The 14,205-nt window shown below is 40.6% G+C and overlaps 1 protein-coding gene across 6 annotated transcripts in view; it reads left to right on the top strand.

Annotated features, from left to right (window-relative positions):
* Window positions 1-14,205, top strand: part of LOC307039968 (calcium-dependent secretion activator 1) — a 202,621-nt gene that overhangs the window by 161,106 nt on the left and 27,310 nt on the right. For 3 of the 6 annotated variants that reach the window (XR_013808378.1, XM_079682440.1, XM_079682444.1), the window contains 7 exons: window positions 3,178-3,333; window positions 5,541-5,688; window positions 6,284-6,346; window positions 7,800-7,874; window positions 8,530-8,613; window positions 8,737-8,769; window positions 12,856-12,963. Coding sequence is in view for 5 of the 6 variants with exons in the window: in XM_079682440.1 (XP_079538566.1) it covers window positions 3,178-3,333; window positions 5,541-5,688; window positions 6,284-6,346; window positions 7,800-7,874; window positions 8,530-8,613; window positions 8,737-8,769; window positions 12,856-12,963 (667 nt within the window). In the remaining variant the exon portion in view is untranslated. The remainder of the gene's footprint in view (window positions 1-3,177; window positions 3,334-5,540; window positions 5,689-6,283; window positions 6,347-7,799; window positions 7,875-8,529; window positions 8,614-8,736; window positions 8,770-12,855; window positions 12,964-14,205) is intronic. The other 3 variants (XM_079682441.1, XM_079682442.1, XM_079682443.1) reach the window with 1 other exon arrangement.

Below are 14,205 nucleotides of genomic sequence, written 5' to 3'. Positions count from 1 at the left end.
AACAAACAAACAAACAAACAAACAAACAAACAAACAAACAAGCTATGTTGATGTTTGGTTGCACCACAGAGATGAAAGTATCATCTCAGCTTATCTGGTGTCAATCCACACTACCTAAGACATTGTCTCACAAAATAATGTTTTCACTTTCTCCAGCCAATAAGTGCAAAGTCTTACTCTTGATGTAGATCACGAGAGAGGCTAACAGATACAAAAAGCTAACAACATTCACCAACAACAACAAAATGTTACTAAATGACATCAAAGCATTATTATGAGGTGAGGGTGATAACTGTCCAACCTTAAAGCTAGTGCACCATAACAACAGTGAAACTACATCACAGGACAATATGCAGATGAGGACGTAACGTTATAACAAACACACCATGAGAGCAAACACTGGCAACTGCTTCAAATTAGCAGTTGTAAAGTAATCTTACCCTGCACATTTGCATGATAATGTGGGGCATATATTTACATGTAATTGCCCATATTAATGTGTATACTTATTTAACATCTTACAGACCACTGATATAAGGTTAGTAGGTACAGAAGATGTGGGCATTTAAATTGAACCCGCAATACATTTTTTTCATTGAGGTGTATCTTCAGTTATTTTTCATGTGAATCATCTTTGACGTAGCATCTCCTTTTTTTGTCTTGTGTTATAATGCTTCTCTCCACAGGAGTAAATCCAGCACTCTGCCCAATGTCAACCTCCCAAAGCCCAAAGTAGAAACTCTCACAGGGCCCAGTGCTAACCTCACACACACGCCCGGCTTATCTTCACCAAGCTGGATGGCGGATAGTTAACAGTGTGTATGAGCCTCTGCAGCCTGACACACACACACACATGTCCTTGGCTTGAACGTGGAATCTTTATATTATCCACATTTCTTTCCATTCTTGGTTGTTAGGTTTTTTTTAAAGAAAATTCCAATCATCTATAATGTGAAAAATACATAATAGGTTTTATCTGAATGTATACACATATTAAAGGTGTTGTAGGTAATTTTGGAGAAACCAGCTCGAGTGCGCTAGAATTAGAAAATACAAGACCAGAGAAAATCTGCCACTTCCTTACAGAGCTCCTCCTCCAACACACACGAACGCGCACATGACCAATGAGGGCACGAGATAAGTTTGTGCACAGATGGAAGGCTGACAGGCAGGTAGGCCATCCAGTTATTTTAGTCGGGCCGGCTCAGATGATTGGTCGTGCTTTCTACAGCGCCACGGCTTCCACAGATGACATTTATTATGGATTTTTGGTCAAAGCACTTAAGATATTCATTGCTATCGGGACGTTAAGAGCATTCCATGGAATATAACAAAAAGCGTATCTCGAGCCGGTTTCTCAAACTTACCTACCCCACCTTTAAATCTATAGAAACATTGCAGCTCCTTCAGAGTGAACAGTCAGTAGTTCTGTATCATCAATTATTAAATCATGAAATCGAGCTCATTAAAAGTATGAACTGTAAGTAGAATTTCTGTGGCCCTTTAAAAATAGTGAATAATGTGTAACAGCCTCTGATTCCACTGAGGAATCTAATAATAATATGCATGTGATCTTGAGAGTGCTATCATTAAAAGCACTCTGCATATCTCTGCAAACACTTGACATATCATCTATAGCACCTTGAAAACTTAAGCGAAAAGCACCAACAACGGGGCTCAGAGGTGTGAAGCTGCTCTGAGCGGCAGCCTCCTGCAGAGTGTCACTGCAGCACATCCGGACTGTTCCCTCATCAGGAATCTGGAGGATTTGAAAATACCAGCCCCAAAGTTTGAATTGTGAAAAAAAATGATGAGTGCTGCATTTCAGCCTTTATATTTAGAAACTAATTCACTTTTCAAAAAGAAAGATGCCTACAGATATGGCAGAACTGTCTCTTTTGTGCCTTCAAGAATCAGTAGTGTAAAGAAGACAGATGGCTTTCCAAAAAGGTTTCAGTTTAGGAGTGCATACATTAATGGTCTATGCTAATATTGACTTATCACGTTTCACTATTCACGTTCATGCCAATGTCCCGGCATGGTGTGTGTGAATGAATGGAGAAGGCAGTGACCTTGAAATTAAATCCCAACAATTTCCAAATGTTTTTCTGATTTTACTGGAAAGATGCAAATACTCAACGAAGAGGCAGAAAAAGAAAAAAAGGAGCAACTAAAAGAAGACCATCCTAAATGTTCACAACTAGCAGGCATGAGGCTTTACCAAACAGATCTGTTTACCACATTCTCTCCAATTTTATGATCAATTCATAACATTTTCCATGCTCGTTAATGCTCTAGTTGAGAAATTTAGATTTTGTTCTTACGTTGTAGCAATTTTCATGAATTTCATTACTATTTACTGTATATATTTGTTATTTTAACTTTTAAATAATTTAAAATTATAACTAATATACTCGCCTAGGAAACATTTAGAAAAACAACTTGTTTAGGACATCTAACCCAGCAGCTTTAATAATAGTCATAATCATGTTATTCATCGTAGCGCTTTTCCAAGTGCTCAAAGCGCTTTACGTTACATTATATTACATATATTAATCATTGAATACATTCCACACTGTGGACAGCACCCTCAGGAACAATTTGGGGTCAAGGGTCTTGCCCAAGGACACAGCGGCATGCTGACTGCAGTGGGGGTCCAGGAGGGATTGAACCTGTCCTAATTGACCAGGATACAAATGTCAATTCACACCACAGGATGAGAAGCAGGTCATTTAAAAATCATGTGAAAATCTAAATGTCTGCCAAAATGTAAAGTATGAATCCAGTTTAAACTGGCAGAGGCGATCTCTGACTGTCCTGGTTACAGACTTGCATCTTTCCACATCTAAAGCTTTCCCCCGGGTACCTGAAGCACCCTGTCCTCTTGTGTGTCTGAATGTCCCTGCACTGTGGTTCTGTCTGAGCCACGGTTGAGTTTAAAACTCTTCATGGAAGTCATATTCTTGATAAAATGGTCAGTGGTGTTCAAAAACAACCAGCTACACTGTTGTTGTAAACACTGGTCTGAGCAGTCTCCCACCTTGCCCTCCCATGTGACCCCTGAGCCACAGCCCTGTTCTAGCCTCCCTGACACTCTAACCTGTGAGCCTCTCATTACATTGCATTTAACTGACGCTTTAATCCAAAGCGACTTACAAAAGTGCACTCTCCCTGCAGTAACGGCTCGGGAACGTCAGAGGACCTCTTCTGGAAGCTGGACGCTCTGCAGACCTTCATCAGAGATCTGCACTGGCCTGAGGAGGAGTTTGGCAAACACCTGGAGACCCGCCTGAAGCTGATGTCCAGCGACATGATCGAATCATGCGTAAAACGGTAGGACACTGGTCAAATATATATTGGTCTGATTACAAACAAAAACAGTTGTTACTGCTTGTTTTCTAAGTAAGTTGGGGTTTCGGGGGCTGGAGAGAAATAACGAGATCCAATGTGCATCTGTTTCAGCCTGTGGTCTGCACTTTATCCCATTACAGGCCAACTTACTAATAAATCAGTTATATCACAAAATCTGGCACATAAGTTCAGTGTGCCTTTCATAAAAGACAGTAGAAGGTTCAAATTGACCAATCAGAATTAAATATTCAACCAAGCCATGCAATGAAAGGACATGGTGACTGATGAAACTGGCACTATTTCAATCTAGTTAAAAGCTATATAAAATACATTTTCTTCCAAGGAAGAAGTAAATGCAATTACTTTTGAAATAAGCAAGAGATGTACCCAGCTAGCAGCGAACGTTCTCACAACTTTGGCTAACGTTACCTACAGGTTATAATAATGTTTTAAAGAAACGTTTTAATCTGATGTTCAGATAACCTTTTTAGGATGTTTATTATTTCAAATAATTTTCCTATAAGGTTTAAGGTTAAAGAGCATCTTGCTGGTTTAAATTTTTTCTACATTTATGCTTAAACTTGCTTGAAAATTACAATTAAAAAAGTGAATGCAGGATTTGATAGGTTTTACGAGACATAAGGGCAGGAATTCAGAGGGAAAGGAGCAATTTTGAGCTCTGCTCTTAAAAACGGCTTTTTTTTAAGGTCATACGTCAAACGCGTCATATTACATCACACAGGGGACACATCTCCGCTCTCTGACCGCGGGTATAGTAGAGTTGCGTTGAGTAGAGCGGTTGTGTTTTAAGGAGCTGGTATTTTTCTGTAGTTTTACATTGTATTTCTCCATTTGTAATCAAGGTGCAGTATTGTGTTTGTGCAGGTTGCACAAATACCAGCCTGTCAGGACATCGAGTCCACAGTAAAAAGGACCGGAGCTAGCGTTCGTTCCTGGGTGCGTTGTGCATCCACCTCCCTGCAGCACATACTCTCCACAGCTCTCCCCCACCCCCCCCCCCCCCCCCCCCCCGCCCGCCCCGCCCGCCCCACCCCCCCCCCCCCCGCCGTTATTTCTTCTAATCCTTAGCTGCTCCTGGTCTCTTGGACGCCTAGCAGGCTCATAATTATAAGGTTGTGGTCCGTCATATGCATTCGAATATTCATGTTCAACTTCTTCTGTGTCTTCTGTGTCAAAACTAGCATTGGGATCCATGTTTATTAATACGTTACACCGGCCGCTCTCCCCCTTGTGTCCCCCGTGTTACGTCACACGCGGGAGGTGACGTGCCGAAGCTTTTTTATGTGGAAGTGAACATTTCTTTAAAAAACGACGCCAGATGTCACTGTAGTGTATATTTTTGTATATTTTTTTGAAATCTAGTGTATTCATCATTTTCCTACACATTTATTCACAGGTGTCTTTAACCTGGAAGTTGCTCTTTAACTAAGAGATAACGTTTTAACTGCAATATTCAGAGGATGCTTTGAGGATGTTATTGAGGGCTGAGATGACAGAACGTTTTTTTATAAAACGTTCCTTTAATGCAGGGGTAGCCAACACGGTGCCCGCACCGCAGGGGCATGTTCTAAAAATAGCTCGGCAAGCAAATCCTAAATGTATAAAATACACAAAACAAAAAAGGAAATGTAATTAAAAGAATCTACCCTATGCATAAACGAAACTTCAATCATAGCGAACTCTTATCTACTTCCTACAACTCTATATCTATATAGTAGCATACAGCCTCTGTGAGCGAGCGAGACAGACAGAGAGAGAGAGAGAGAGAGAGAGAGCTAAGGAGTTTTTTATAAAACGTTCCTTTAATGTGAGTTTTATTTTGGTTCCCAGAATGTTCTTCTGAAAGGTAGGATAGCGTTCTCTAAAAAAATTCTTAACATTTTTGGTGATACCTTTCTTAAGATGTATGAGCGCATTGAGACAATGAATAGGACGAGGATTACTCTGGTTTTCAATACAACTTAGGTCTGGTGCTTGAGTACATTTTTTTTTTGCTTGTTTTTTCTGCAATGCAAAATGTAAGACAAGGTGGCTAAATCAACATTTTGAGTGAATATATAAATATTGAGAGAATGTGTAAAAAAAATGTTATTAATTAAGGCAGATGGGGGGTTTGGGGGCTGACTCATGGCCTCAGTATTCTGAAGTCCTCCCCTCCCTCTCTAAAGGACGCGGGCTGCGTTCGAGGCCAAGCTCCAGAGGAGCAGCCGGGCCACAGAGTTCCGCGTGCCGCAGTCCATCTGCACCATGTTCAACGTGATGGTGGACGCCAAGGCCCAGTCCGCCAAGCTGTGTGCCATGGACCTGGGGCAGGAGGTACGAGACCCTCCTCATGTACTGACCCTCAATCTCTTTAAAACAGGGAGCGGAGACAATTCATTTTGTCTGACTTCAAAGTTTAAACCTTTCACTGACTATGTGTGGACAGTTTAATCTCATATCATTTGAAATGAAAATAAATCATTTAGGTTTCTCTTTGGAATGGTTTTTATTTTTTCTGTCTGTTGCATGAATACAGTTTTTATTCCTTTTTGTCTCTACTTCTTTTTCAGTATTCACATAGGCCATTTCACTTTTTTCTTTTTCTTATTTCCTGCTGCTTGTTCCCCCCCCCCCCCCCCCCCCCCCTCTCTGTCTTGTGAAAGTTTGTTAGAGACTGGGTAAGTGTGGCTGCAAATTCAATTGAAGTCTCACCCTCCAGTTCCCAAATGTATAATTAGTCATCAGTTTTGCCTGTGTGTCTTCATCCACTCGAATTGTTTGGATTTCATTAACATATGTGTAGATATTATTGAATATACATGGGGTAGAAGTGAGAGATCTCATATTTCGCAGAATCTCAAGACTGATACCAATTGCTGACAATGAATGAATTATTGCTAAGTCCTTCACTGTTCTGCTGGTGCTACAGGCTAAACAAAGGAGTCCCCGCAGTTTCCATGACAGCAGACACCATCCCAACGTCTTCATAATGGTTATAAAGCCCTTCATTACAACAACCAGTATTATAAAGTAATAGTGTAGGTCATATTTAAGCAGGTAAAAGCATAGACGTTTTTGAAACTATGACCAAATATAAAGCAAATCATTTAATGTGTGTATAACAAAAAAATGAAACTAAAAGGTTTTTTCTTGAAAACATAAATCAGAACATAAAATCAAATAATGTTTCTATTTTGCATTTTTATATATAACATATGGTCTACATTTAATTGTTCTGAGATTTGCAACATTATGTGTTTTTCCACATTAAGATTGACAGTCTAGTTGAAATCTCTAATCTTCAGATCTCATCACTGATTAGATTGGATTGATAATGACTTTTTATTGCAGATAGAACCTAGTTTCTGCAGTCAGTTACAGATTGGTTTGTTACTTATTTTAGTTGTTGTACAATTGAAAAAGTGCTCTTTATGAGTAGTGATGATGAATAATAATATTTCTTAATTCACTTAAATATTCAACAATTGTGTGGGTGATTCAGTTGGCATGCATTTTAAGGGAGGTGCACACTGTTTATTATTTTTGTAAAGATCTGTATGCTAATGTGAAATTAACAGTTTGCAGTTTTTAACTGCCAATTAAGATTATCTCAAGATACGCATGATGTGATGTGGCAGTGTATTTGTTAATGTTCAAAATCAATATAGTCAATCTCAGTTCATTCCGATTGCAAGGAGTTTGAAATATATATTATGTTTTAAAAGGAAAGAAGAACATGGTTGAATTGTTGAATGATTCTGATTTCCCCCGGAGGTCTTATTTGTTTATTAATTATATTTATTTATCAATTATAATGTTCAAATAAATGCTAAGCACCCATAACCAGTTTTGAGCAAATGTTCGTCTAACTATTAAACTCTTCTATTTAATTATTTCAAATGTAAAAAAGAAACACCATCATATTTGTGAAGTAGCAGAGCGGGCTCTATTTTCTAGTTCAGTTCTGTATGAGGCTCATGAATATCATGGTAAAGATTTGATTATTTCTTAAAAAGCTCTGCTTTGCAGCTCACCAGCAACATCTTATACTGTAGTAACTATTTAGAGCCAAATGTGTGTTCCTACAGAATATAACGTTTACAGATGAATTCCTTACAAAGGAATATACATACTAAATCGAGGAATATAGAACTGTCAGTGCTTCCCTTTAATTTGTCTACATGGTGGTGTGTGTGTGTGTGTGTGTGTGTGTGTGTGTGTGTGTGTGTGTGTGTGTGTGTGTGTGTGTGTGTGTGTGTGTGTGTGTGTGTGTGTGTGTGTGTGTGTGTGTGTGTGTGTGTGTGTGTGTGTGTGTGTGTGTGTGTGTGTGTGTGTGTGTGTGTGTGTGTGTGTGTGTGTGTGTGTGTGTGTGTGTGTGTGTGTGTGTGTGTGTGTGTGTGTGCTCTGAACAGTGTTGAACATGTCTGTGTTTCCTTCCTGTGCAGAGGCAGTACCACTCCCAGATTGACGATCTGATTGAAGAGACGGTGAAGGAGATGATAACTCTGCTGGTAGCTAAGGTACACAATATTATGGAGTCCTTGTACACAGTAGATGCATTTGATGTAATATTGTATGGCTGAAAATATTATATTGTTTATTCTATTTTTGTAAATATAAAATGTTCTTTGTATGTTTAGGTTCAGTACTGGAGAAGGTTTCAGAAGGTTCACTGCATGATATATGGAAAGCTGACTAAAAGCTTTGAAAGCTATACAGGTTGCTGTTTTAGAGTGATTGTTAACATTTTGGAAAATTAATAAAATACCACAAGCATGCAAAATGAACACAAACTCAAAACACTCAAAATGACAACAAAATGATTAAAAGTTACCAAATTAAATGTTTTTCTAGAAAAGGATGTTGGAGTATTTTGTCGATAGATAGAGGAGCATTTATCTTTATTCTGAACTGACAGAATGGAAATCTGGAGATGGACAGTTTTCTAATGTATTGCTTTATTTTAGACTGCCCTCATTGCAATACTGCTTATGGGAAATGTATGTAAGTTAAATGAATCAATAATACGGGTGTTAAAGTACATTTTACTGCTAATCCTTCCTGGTTTTTACTAGGCGTTTGATTGAGATGGACGATGGGTTGTTTGTGGCACTGCTGCATTTTCACAATTTCAGTCATTCCACTGCTTGTTTTTCTTTTTGTCCCATTCCTCAGTTTGTGGTCATCCTGGAGGGTGTGTTAGCCAAGCTCTCCAGATATGACGAAGGAACGCTCTTCTCTTCCTTCCTTTCTTTCACAGTAAGTATCAATTCCATCACCATCATCCCTTTCTTTTGAAACATGTTCCTGCAGATAATCAGTAGCTTCTGTGTTTGTGACACACTTCCAGTTTTTCACCTCTTCTCTCTCCTCTTTGTCCAGGTGAAAGCTGCTTCAAAGTATGTGGATGTACCTGTAAGTGAGATTTACTTACTTTTCTATCTATCACTTAATCATGCATTAATCAACCCTGTCTCCTCAAATATATATTGATATAACTAATTTGAATAGGTATTACCCTGCATACCATGTGTTGTTAGCATCGGCTACTAAAACTCTTCAAGGTTTGAGAAAGATGCTGGCTTTTGTTAAGATATAATAATAATAATAATAAATGATATTTATATAGCGCCTTTCAAGGGACCCAAAGGTCGCTTTACATGGTGGACAAACAAAACAAACAGACAATCAAAGGGCAAACAAAAAATAAAGGAACCAAGGGGGACCAAGAAAGGTCTAGGGCCCGAAGGCCAGGGTGAACAGGTGTGTTTTTAATGAGGATTTGAAGATGTCCAGGGAGGCAGCATTACGGACCTCGGCAGGAAGTGCATTCCAGAGGGTGGGGGCCGCAACACTGAACGCCCTGTCACCAACAGTTCGGAGGCAAGAGCGGGGGATGGAGAGCAGACCCCCGTCTCAGGACCGCAGACTCACCACAGTAGGGGTGTAGGGATGGAGGAGGTCCGATAAGTACTGGGGGGCGAGGGAATGGAGGGACTTGTACGTGAGGAGGAGTGTTTTGTACTGAATCCGGGACTTGACCGGCAGCCAGTGTAGGTGGATGAGGGTGGGGGTGATATGTTGCCATGGGTTGGTGCGGGTGAGAAGCCTGGCGGCAGAGTTATGGACATATTGGAGCCTGTCCAGGGTTTTGCTGGGAACCCGACAGGACTCCATTGCGGTAGGCCAGATGGGATGTGATGAAGGCGTGTACAAGTATTTCTGCCACAGAGTCAGAGAGTGAGGGGCGGAGTCTGGCAACGTTTTTGAGATGGTAGAAGGCGGATTTGGTAACAGATTTGATGTGCGCCTGGAAGGAGAGGGTGGAGTCCAGGATGACTCCCAGGTTGTGGACTTCAGTGGACGGGGAGATGGAGCAGCCGTCAATGGTGAGAAGCAAGTCTCCAACCTTCTGGAGCTGCGCCTTGGGAATCACAATCATGAGCTCTGTTTTATTGCTGTTGATTTTTAGCAGGTTTGATGACATCCAGTTTTTGAGGTCCTGTGGGCAGTTGACAAGGGATTAAGGGGGGGAAGCTGAGTGGACGGTTTGGTGCAGAGATAGAGCTGTGTGCCATCAGCATAAGAGTGAAAGCTGAGACAATGTTGGCAGATGATTTTACCAAGTGGGAGCATGTAGATGGTGAATAGGAGGGGTCTAAGCACAGAGCCTTGAGGTACACCTTGGTTGACTGGGGCCGGAGGGGAGCTGCAGTCACTGAGGGTGACAAAGTGTTTCCTGTTAGAGAGGTAGGACTCTAACCAGGCAAGAGCTGTGTCACTGAGGCCAAGGTAGTCAGACATCTTTTTTAAATAAAAATAAACAAGATACCTCAGCGTAATGAGGGTTTATGCTGTCTAAACAGAACCACAAAGCTCTAATTCCAGGAGTGATATAAAGGAAACATTTATAAAATCCACAAGTAAACTAAATATGTGATTTTTAAAAGCAAAAACCAAAATGAAAATGTGAGAAATTCTAATATGCATTATGTTTATGCAAGAGAACAAAAATACAACACTGGCATATACAGTAAGACTCTTCCAACATGCATTTGCTTATTGAAATCACTCATATGTAAAAATACACGCGAGACGAGACGCAGAATCAAAATGAAGGAGCTTCATTTCATATTACTGTACAAACCAAATGTAATTATTTATCGCCTATGTAAAAATAAACGGACAACCATTAACACATTGGCTAACACTCCATTCATTTAATTTACATTTCAACATCATTTTTAAATAAAACGTTTAAGGTTGTTTAGAGGACCAGAACCCGGTGTTTTTTTCCCCAGGACCGCGTGTGTTTGTTTCTTGTGGATGTACAAATATTTGACCATGCTTTCACATGTAGAACCATAATCCAGATGGCCTTGGTTATTCTATTTCCACATCAAATGTCCTCATGTTTCCTCCCAGAAATGTCCATTGATATGCATGTGTCCAGACACCGTGCCTCACTCTCTGTGCTACACATTGTGAGTCCATGTTGTCCAACACATGCCCATTCAGCTGTCAGGGTGCCGCTGGGGCTGCGTGTGTTTCTGTGTGTTTGTATATGCGTGAGGACGCATCAGATCTGTATTAGCTGCCAACACTACGGCCGTAGCAACATGCCAAATTTCAAATTAATGCCTTGTCAGTGAACGTGACGCGCCACTGTGTGCACTAGCAGGGGTCGCAGCTTCCAGCCCAGCACGATAATTGTGTCCTTAATGTACAAAATAAGAGTTCCACTGGGTAAAAGACTCTCATTTACACATTGTAAGTGTCATTGCAGATGTGTTAACTAAGTTTATTTGCAGTTAGCGATGAGCTTTTTGAATCTGTATGATTTGGCAGAAAAGACAGAGAAACTGAGACCCAAAGGTTTATGGTGTGTCGTCTCATCTGGACAATGGTAAGAACTGTTGATGTAAGAAAGAGAACTAAGGTGCCGGGTACAAACACATTGTCCTCAGTGAATATTTCAGATGTCAGCATGGCAGGCCTCCTAACAGTCTGCTCTGCCATCAAACCGCACAGTGTCTCAGTGCCCTGTTCACTTTGCACATGGCCAGCCGCCCCCCCCCCCCCCAGAGCGGAGGGAGACATCACTGTCGATACAACACTTCTCCTTATTCTCCCAATAATACATTACTCCAACGTTTTATCCTTATTAGTAAGTATAATTTGAAATATATTTTCTCTCCTGTATTACATTTGAGGTACTTCTACTTTACCCGAGTACTTTCATGGTATAATACTTTATACTCTACCACATTTTGGAGGCAACCTTTGTACTTTTTACTCCACTACATTAATTTTTGTGATGTATTTACTACTTTATAAATTCATTTTGACACACAATAAAAACTTTTTTTTAAAAACTGTTTTAAAATGATTATAGTGTGTAGATTAAACTATCCAAGATTCTATTCAAGTAACTAAAACAAAAAAATACGTTTTTGTTCAAAGATATTTCACAGTTTTTTCTGCAAGGAGAACTCTGTACCCCTACATACTTTATGTAGATTGTCCTCCATCCATCCATCCATCTTCTCCCGCTTATCCGTGGTCGGGTCGCGGAGGTAGCAATTCCAGCAGAGAGCCCCAAACTTTCTTTTCCCTGGCCACATCAACCAGCTCTGACTGGGGGATTCCAAGGCGCTCCCAGGCCAGAGAAGAGATATAATCCCTAGATTGTCCTAATCGTACTTAAATACTTTTACTTACGTTTTTACACTGTGATATCGGAATGTATTCTCACGTAAATAATCTGAATACTGCTCATGACAGAGTAGAGTCAGTAGCCATGCAGCTCTGTGTGGAGTTGGGCACAGTGTTCTGAGCTAAATGCTAACAACAGCATGCTAGGACAGTCGCTAGGATATAGTGTGGGCACCTTTAAAGTCTACCTTAAAGGTGGGGTAGGTAAGTTTGAGAAACCGGCTCGAGATACACTTTGTTATATTCCATGGAATGCTCTTAACATCCCGATAGCAATGAATATCTTAAGTGCTTTGACAAAAAATCCATTAAAAAATGTCAATGTGACAGTTGTGTCACAAAGCCTCTTGATAGTTTGTCACTCCTATTTATTAGTTAGTTATTATAATGAAAAATTATCTAATTAATATCCAATCGAGAAGTTTTAAGTGTTGAAGAAAAGCCTTGTGTGATACTATCACATATATTCTGTATCAGTATTAAGGCAATATGGTGATAACATTAACCCTGGGGTGGACACTATCTTTTAAAGGAACTAAACTTTAATATTTAAATGTCCTATTACTTTATACTATATGGATACTGTAGTACATTTGTTTGATAACCTGAGGTCAGGATAAACTTTATTGATCCCCTGATGAAAATTCACAAGCATCCCGGCAGTATGTATAGTAACAAAGAAACTCCTCCTTTTTTCACTTAACTGAGATTTTGAATACAGGACATGTAACAGAGTATTTCTACACTGAGGTATTACTTTTTCTCTCTCCCTATTCTCCTCTGCAGAAGCCAGGGATGGACATCGCTGACGGTTACGTGACGTTTGTTCGTCATTCCCAGGATATGCTGCGGGAGAAGGTCAACGAGGAGGTGTACATAGAGAGATTATTTGATGTGAGTAAGCCCAGCACCTCCTCCTCTGTAAGGGAGACTTACTAACAACACACTTTCATTCACCCCACCTGTGATCATCCACAGGAGGAGATTAAAAAAACGAAAGTGATGTGACGTTAAATGATTATAGGTGTAGCGGCCAAAATCATATAGAAATAAAACAGATAATTCACTTAAAATAATACAGCCGCAGAGGCACTAGTTAGCGGATCTTACGCAGGGCAATGATCCAGGTCCAGACAAGATTCTCCATTTGTGCAATTTATTCCAATAACAAAAGTACAACGAACAGGTTTCCTATATCCCTTTTCCTTAAGCCTTTCCTATGGCTTTCCTTTTGCTGGCTTGAAACACCCTGGTAAAAAACCTTTTGCCTACTAGTGATCTGGCTCCCACCACCCGCCTGTCTCCAATATATACAATTACACATTACATTGCATTTAGCTGACGCTTTTATCCAAAGCGACTTACAATAAGTGCATTCGACCAGGAAGATACAACCTTTAAGAAAACAGAATCATATAAGTACATCAGGTTTCATAGAGCCAAACATTTCAAGTGCTACTCAACTGGCATTTAGAAAGCCAGCCCTTTATTAGTATATAAGTGCTTTGTTAGTAATTCTATCGCTCGAAGTGGAGTCTAAAGAGATGAGTTTTCAGTTTGCGTCGGAAGATGTGTAAGCTATCTGCTGTCCTGATTTCAATGGGGAGCTCATTCCACCATTTTGGAGCCAGGATAGCAAACCCACGTGTTTTTGCTGACGGGAACTTGGGTCCCCCTCGCAGTGCGGGTGCAGCGAGCTGTTTGGCTGATGCAGAGCGGAGTGCACGTGCTGGGGTGTACGGTTTAACCATGTCCTGGATGTAGGAAGGGCCAGATCCATTCACAGCATGGTACGCAAGTACCAGTGTCTTGAAGTGGATTCTAGCAGTTACTGGAAGCCAGTGAAGGGAGCGGAGGAGCGGTGTGGTGTGGGAGAATTTGGGAAGGTTGAAGACCAGACGAGCCGCTGCATTCTGGATGAGCTGCAGAGGTCGGATGGCACATGCAGGTAGACCAGCCAGGAGGGAGTTGCAGTAGTCGAGGCGTGAGATGACGAGAGCCTGGACCAGAATCTGCGCTGATGTCTGGGTCAGCTGGGGACGTATCCTCCTGATGTTGTAAAGCGTGTATCTGCAGCAGCGGGTTGTAGCAGCGATGTTTGCAGTGAAGGACAATTTGTTATCTAGGACCACACCC

This window comes from Notothenia rossii, assembly GCF_949606895.1.
Source record: "Notothenia rossii genome assembly, chromosome: 5".
Taxonomy (NCBI): Eukaryota; Metazoa; Chordata; class Actinopteri; order Perciformes; family Nototheniidae; genus Notothenia; species Notothenia rossii.
Note: the sequence above shows the minus strand (reverse complement) of the source record. Positions and strands in the feature narration are given on the sequence as shown.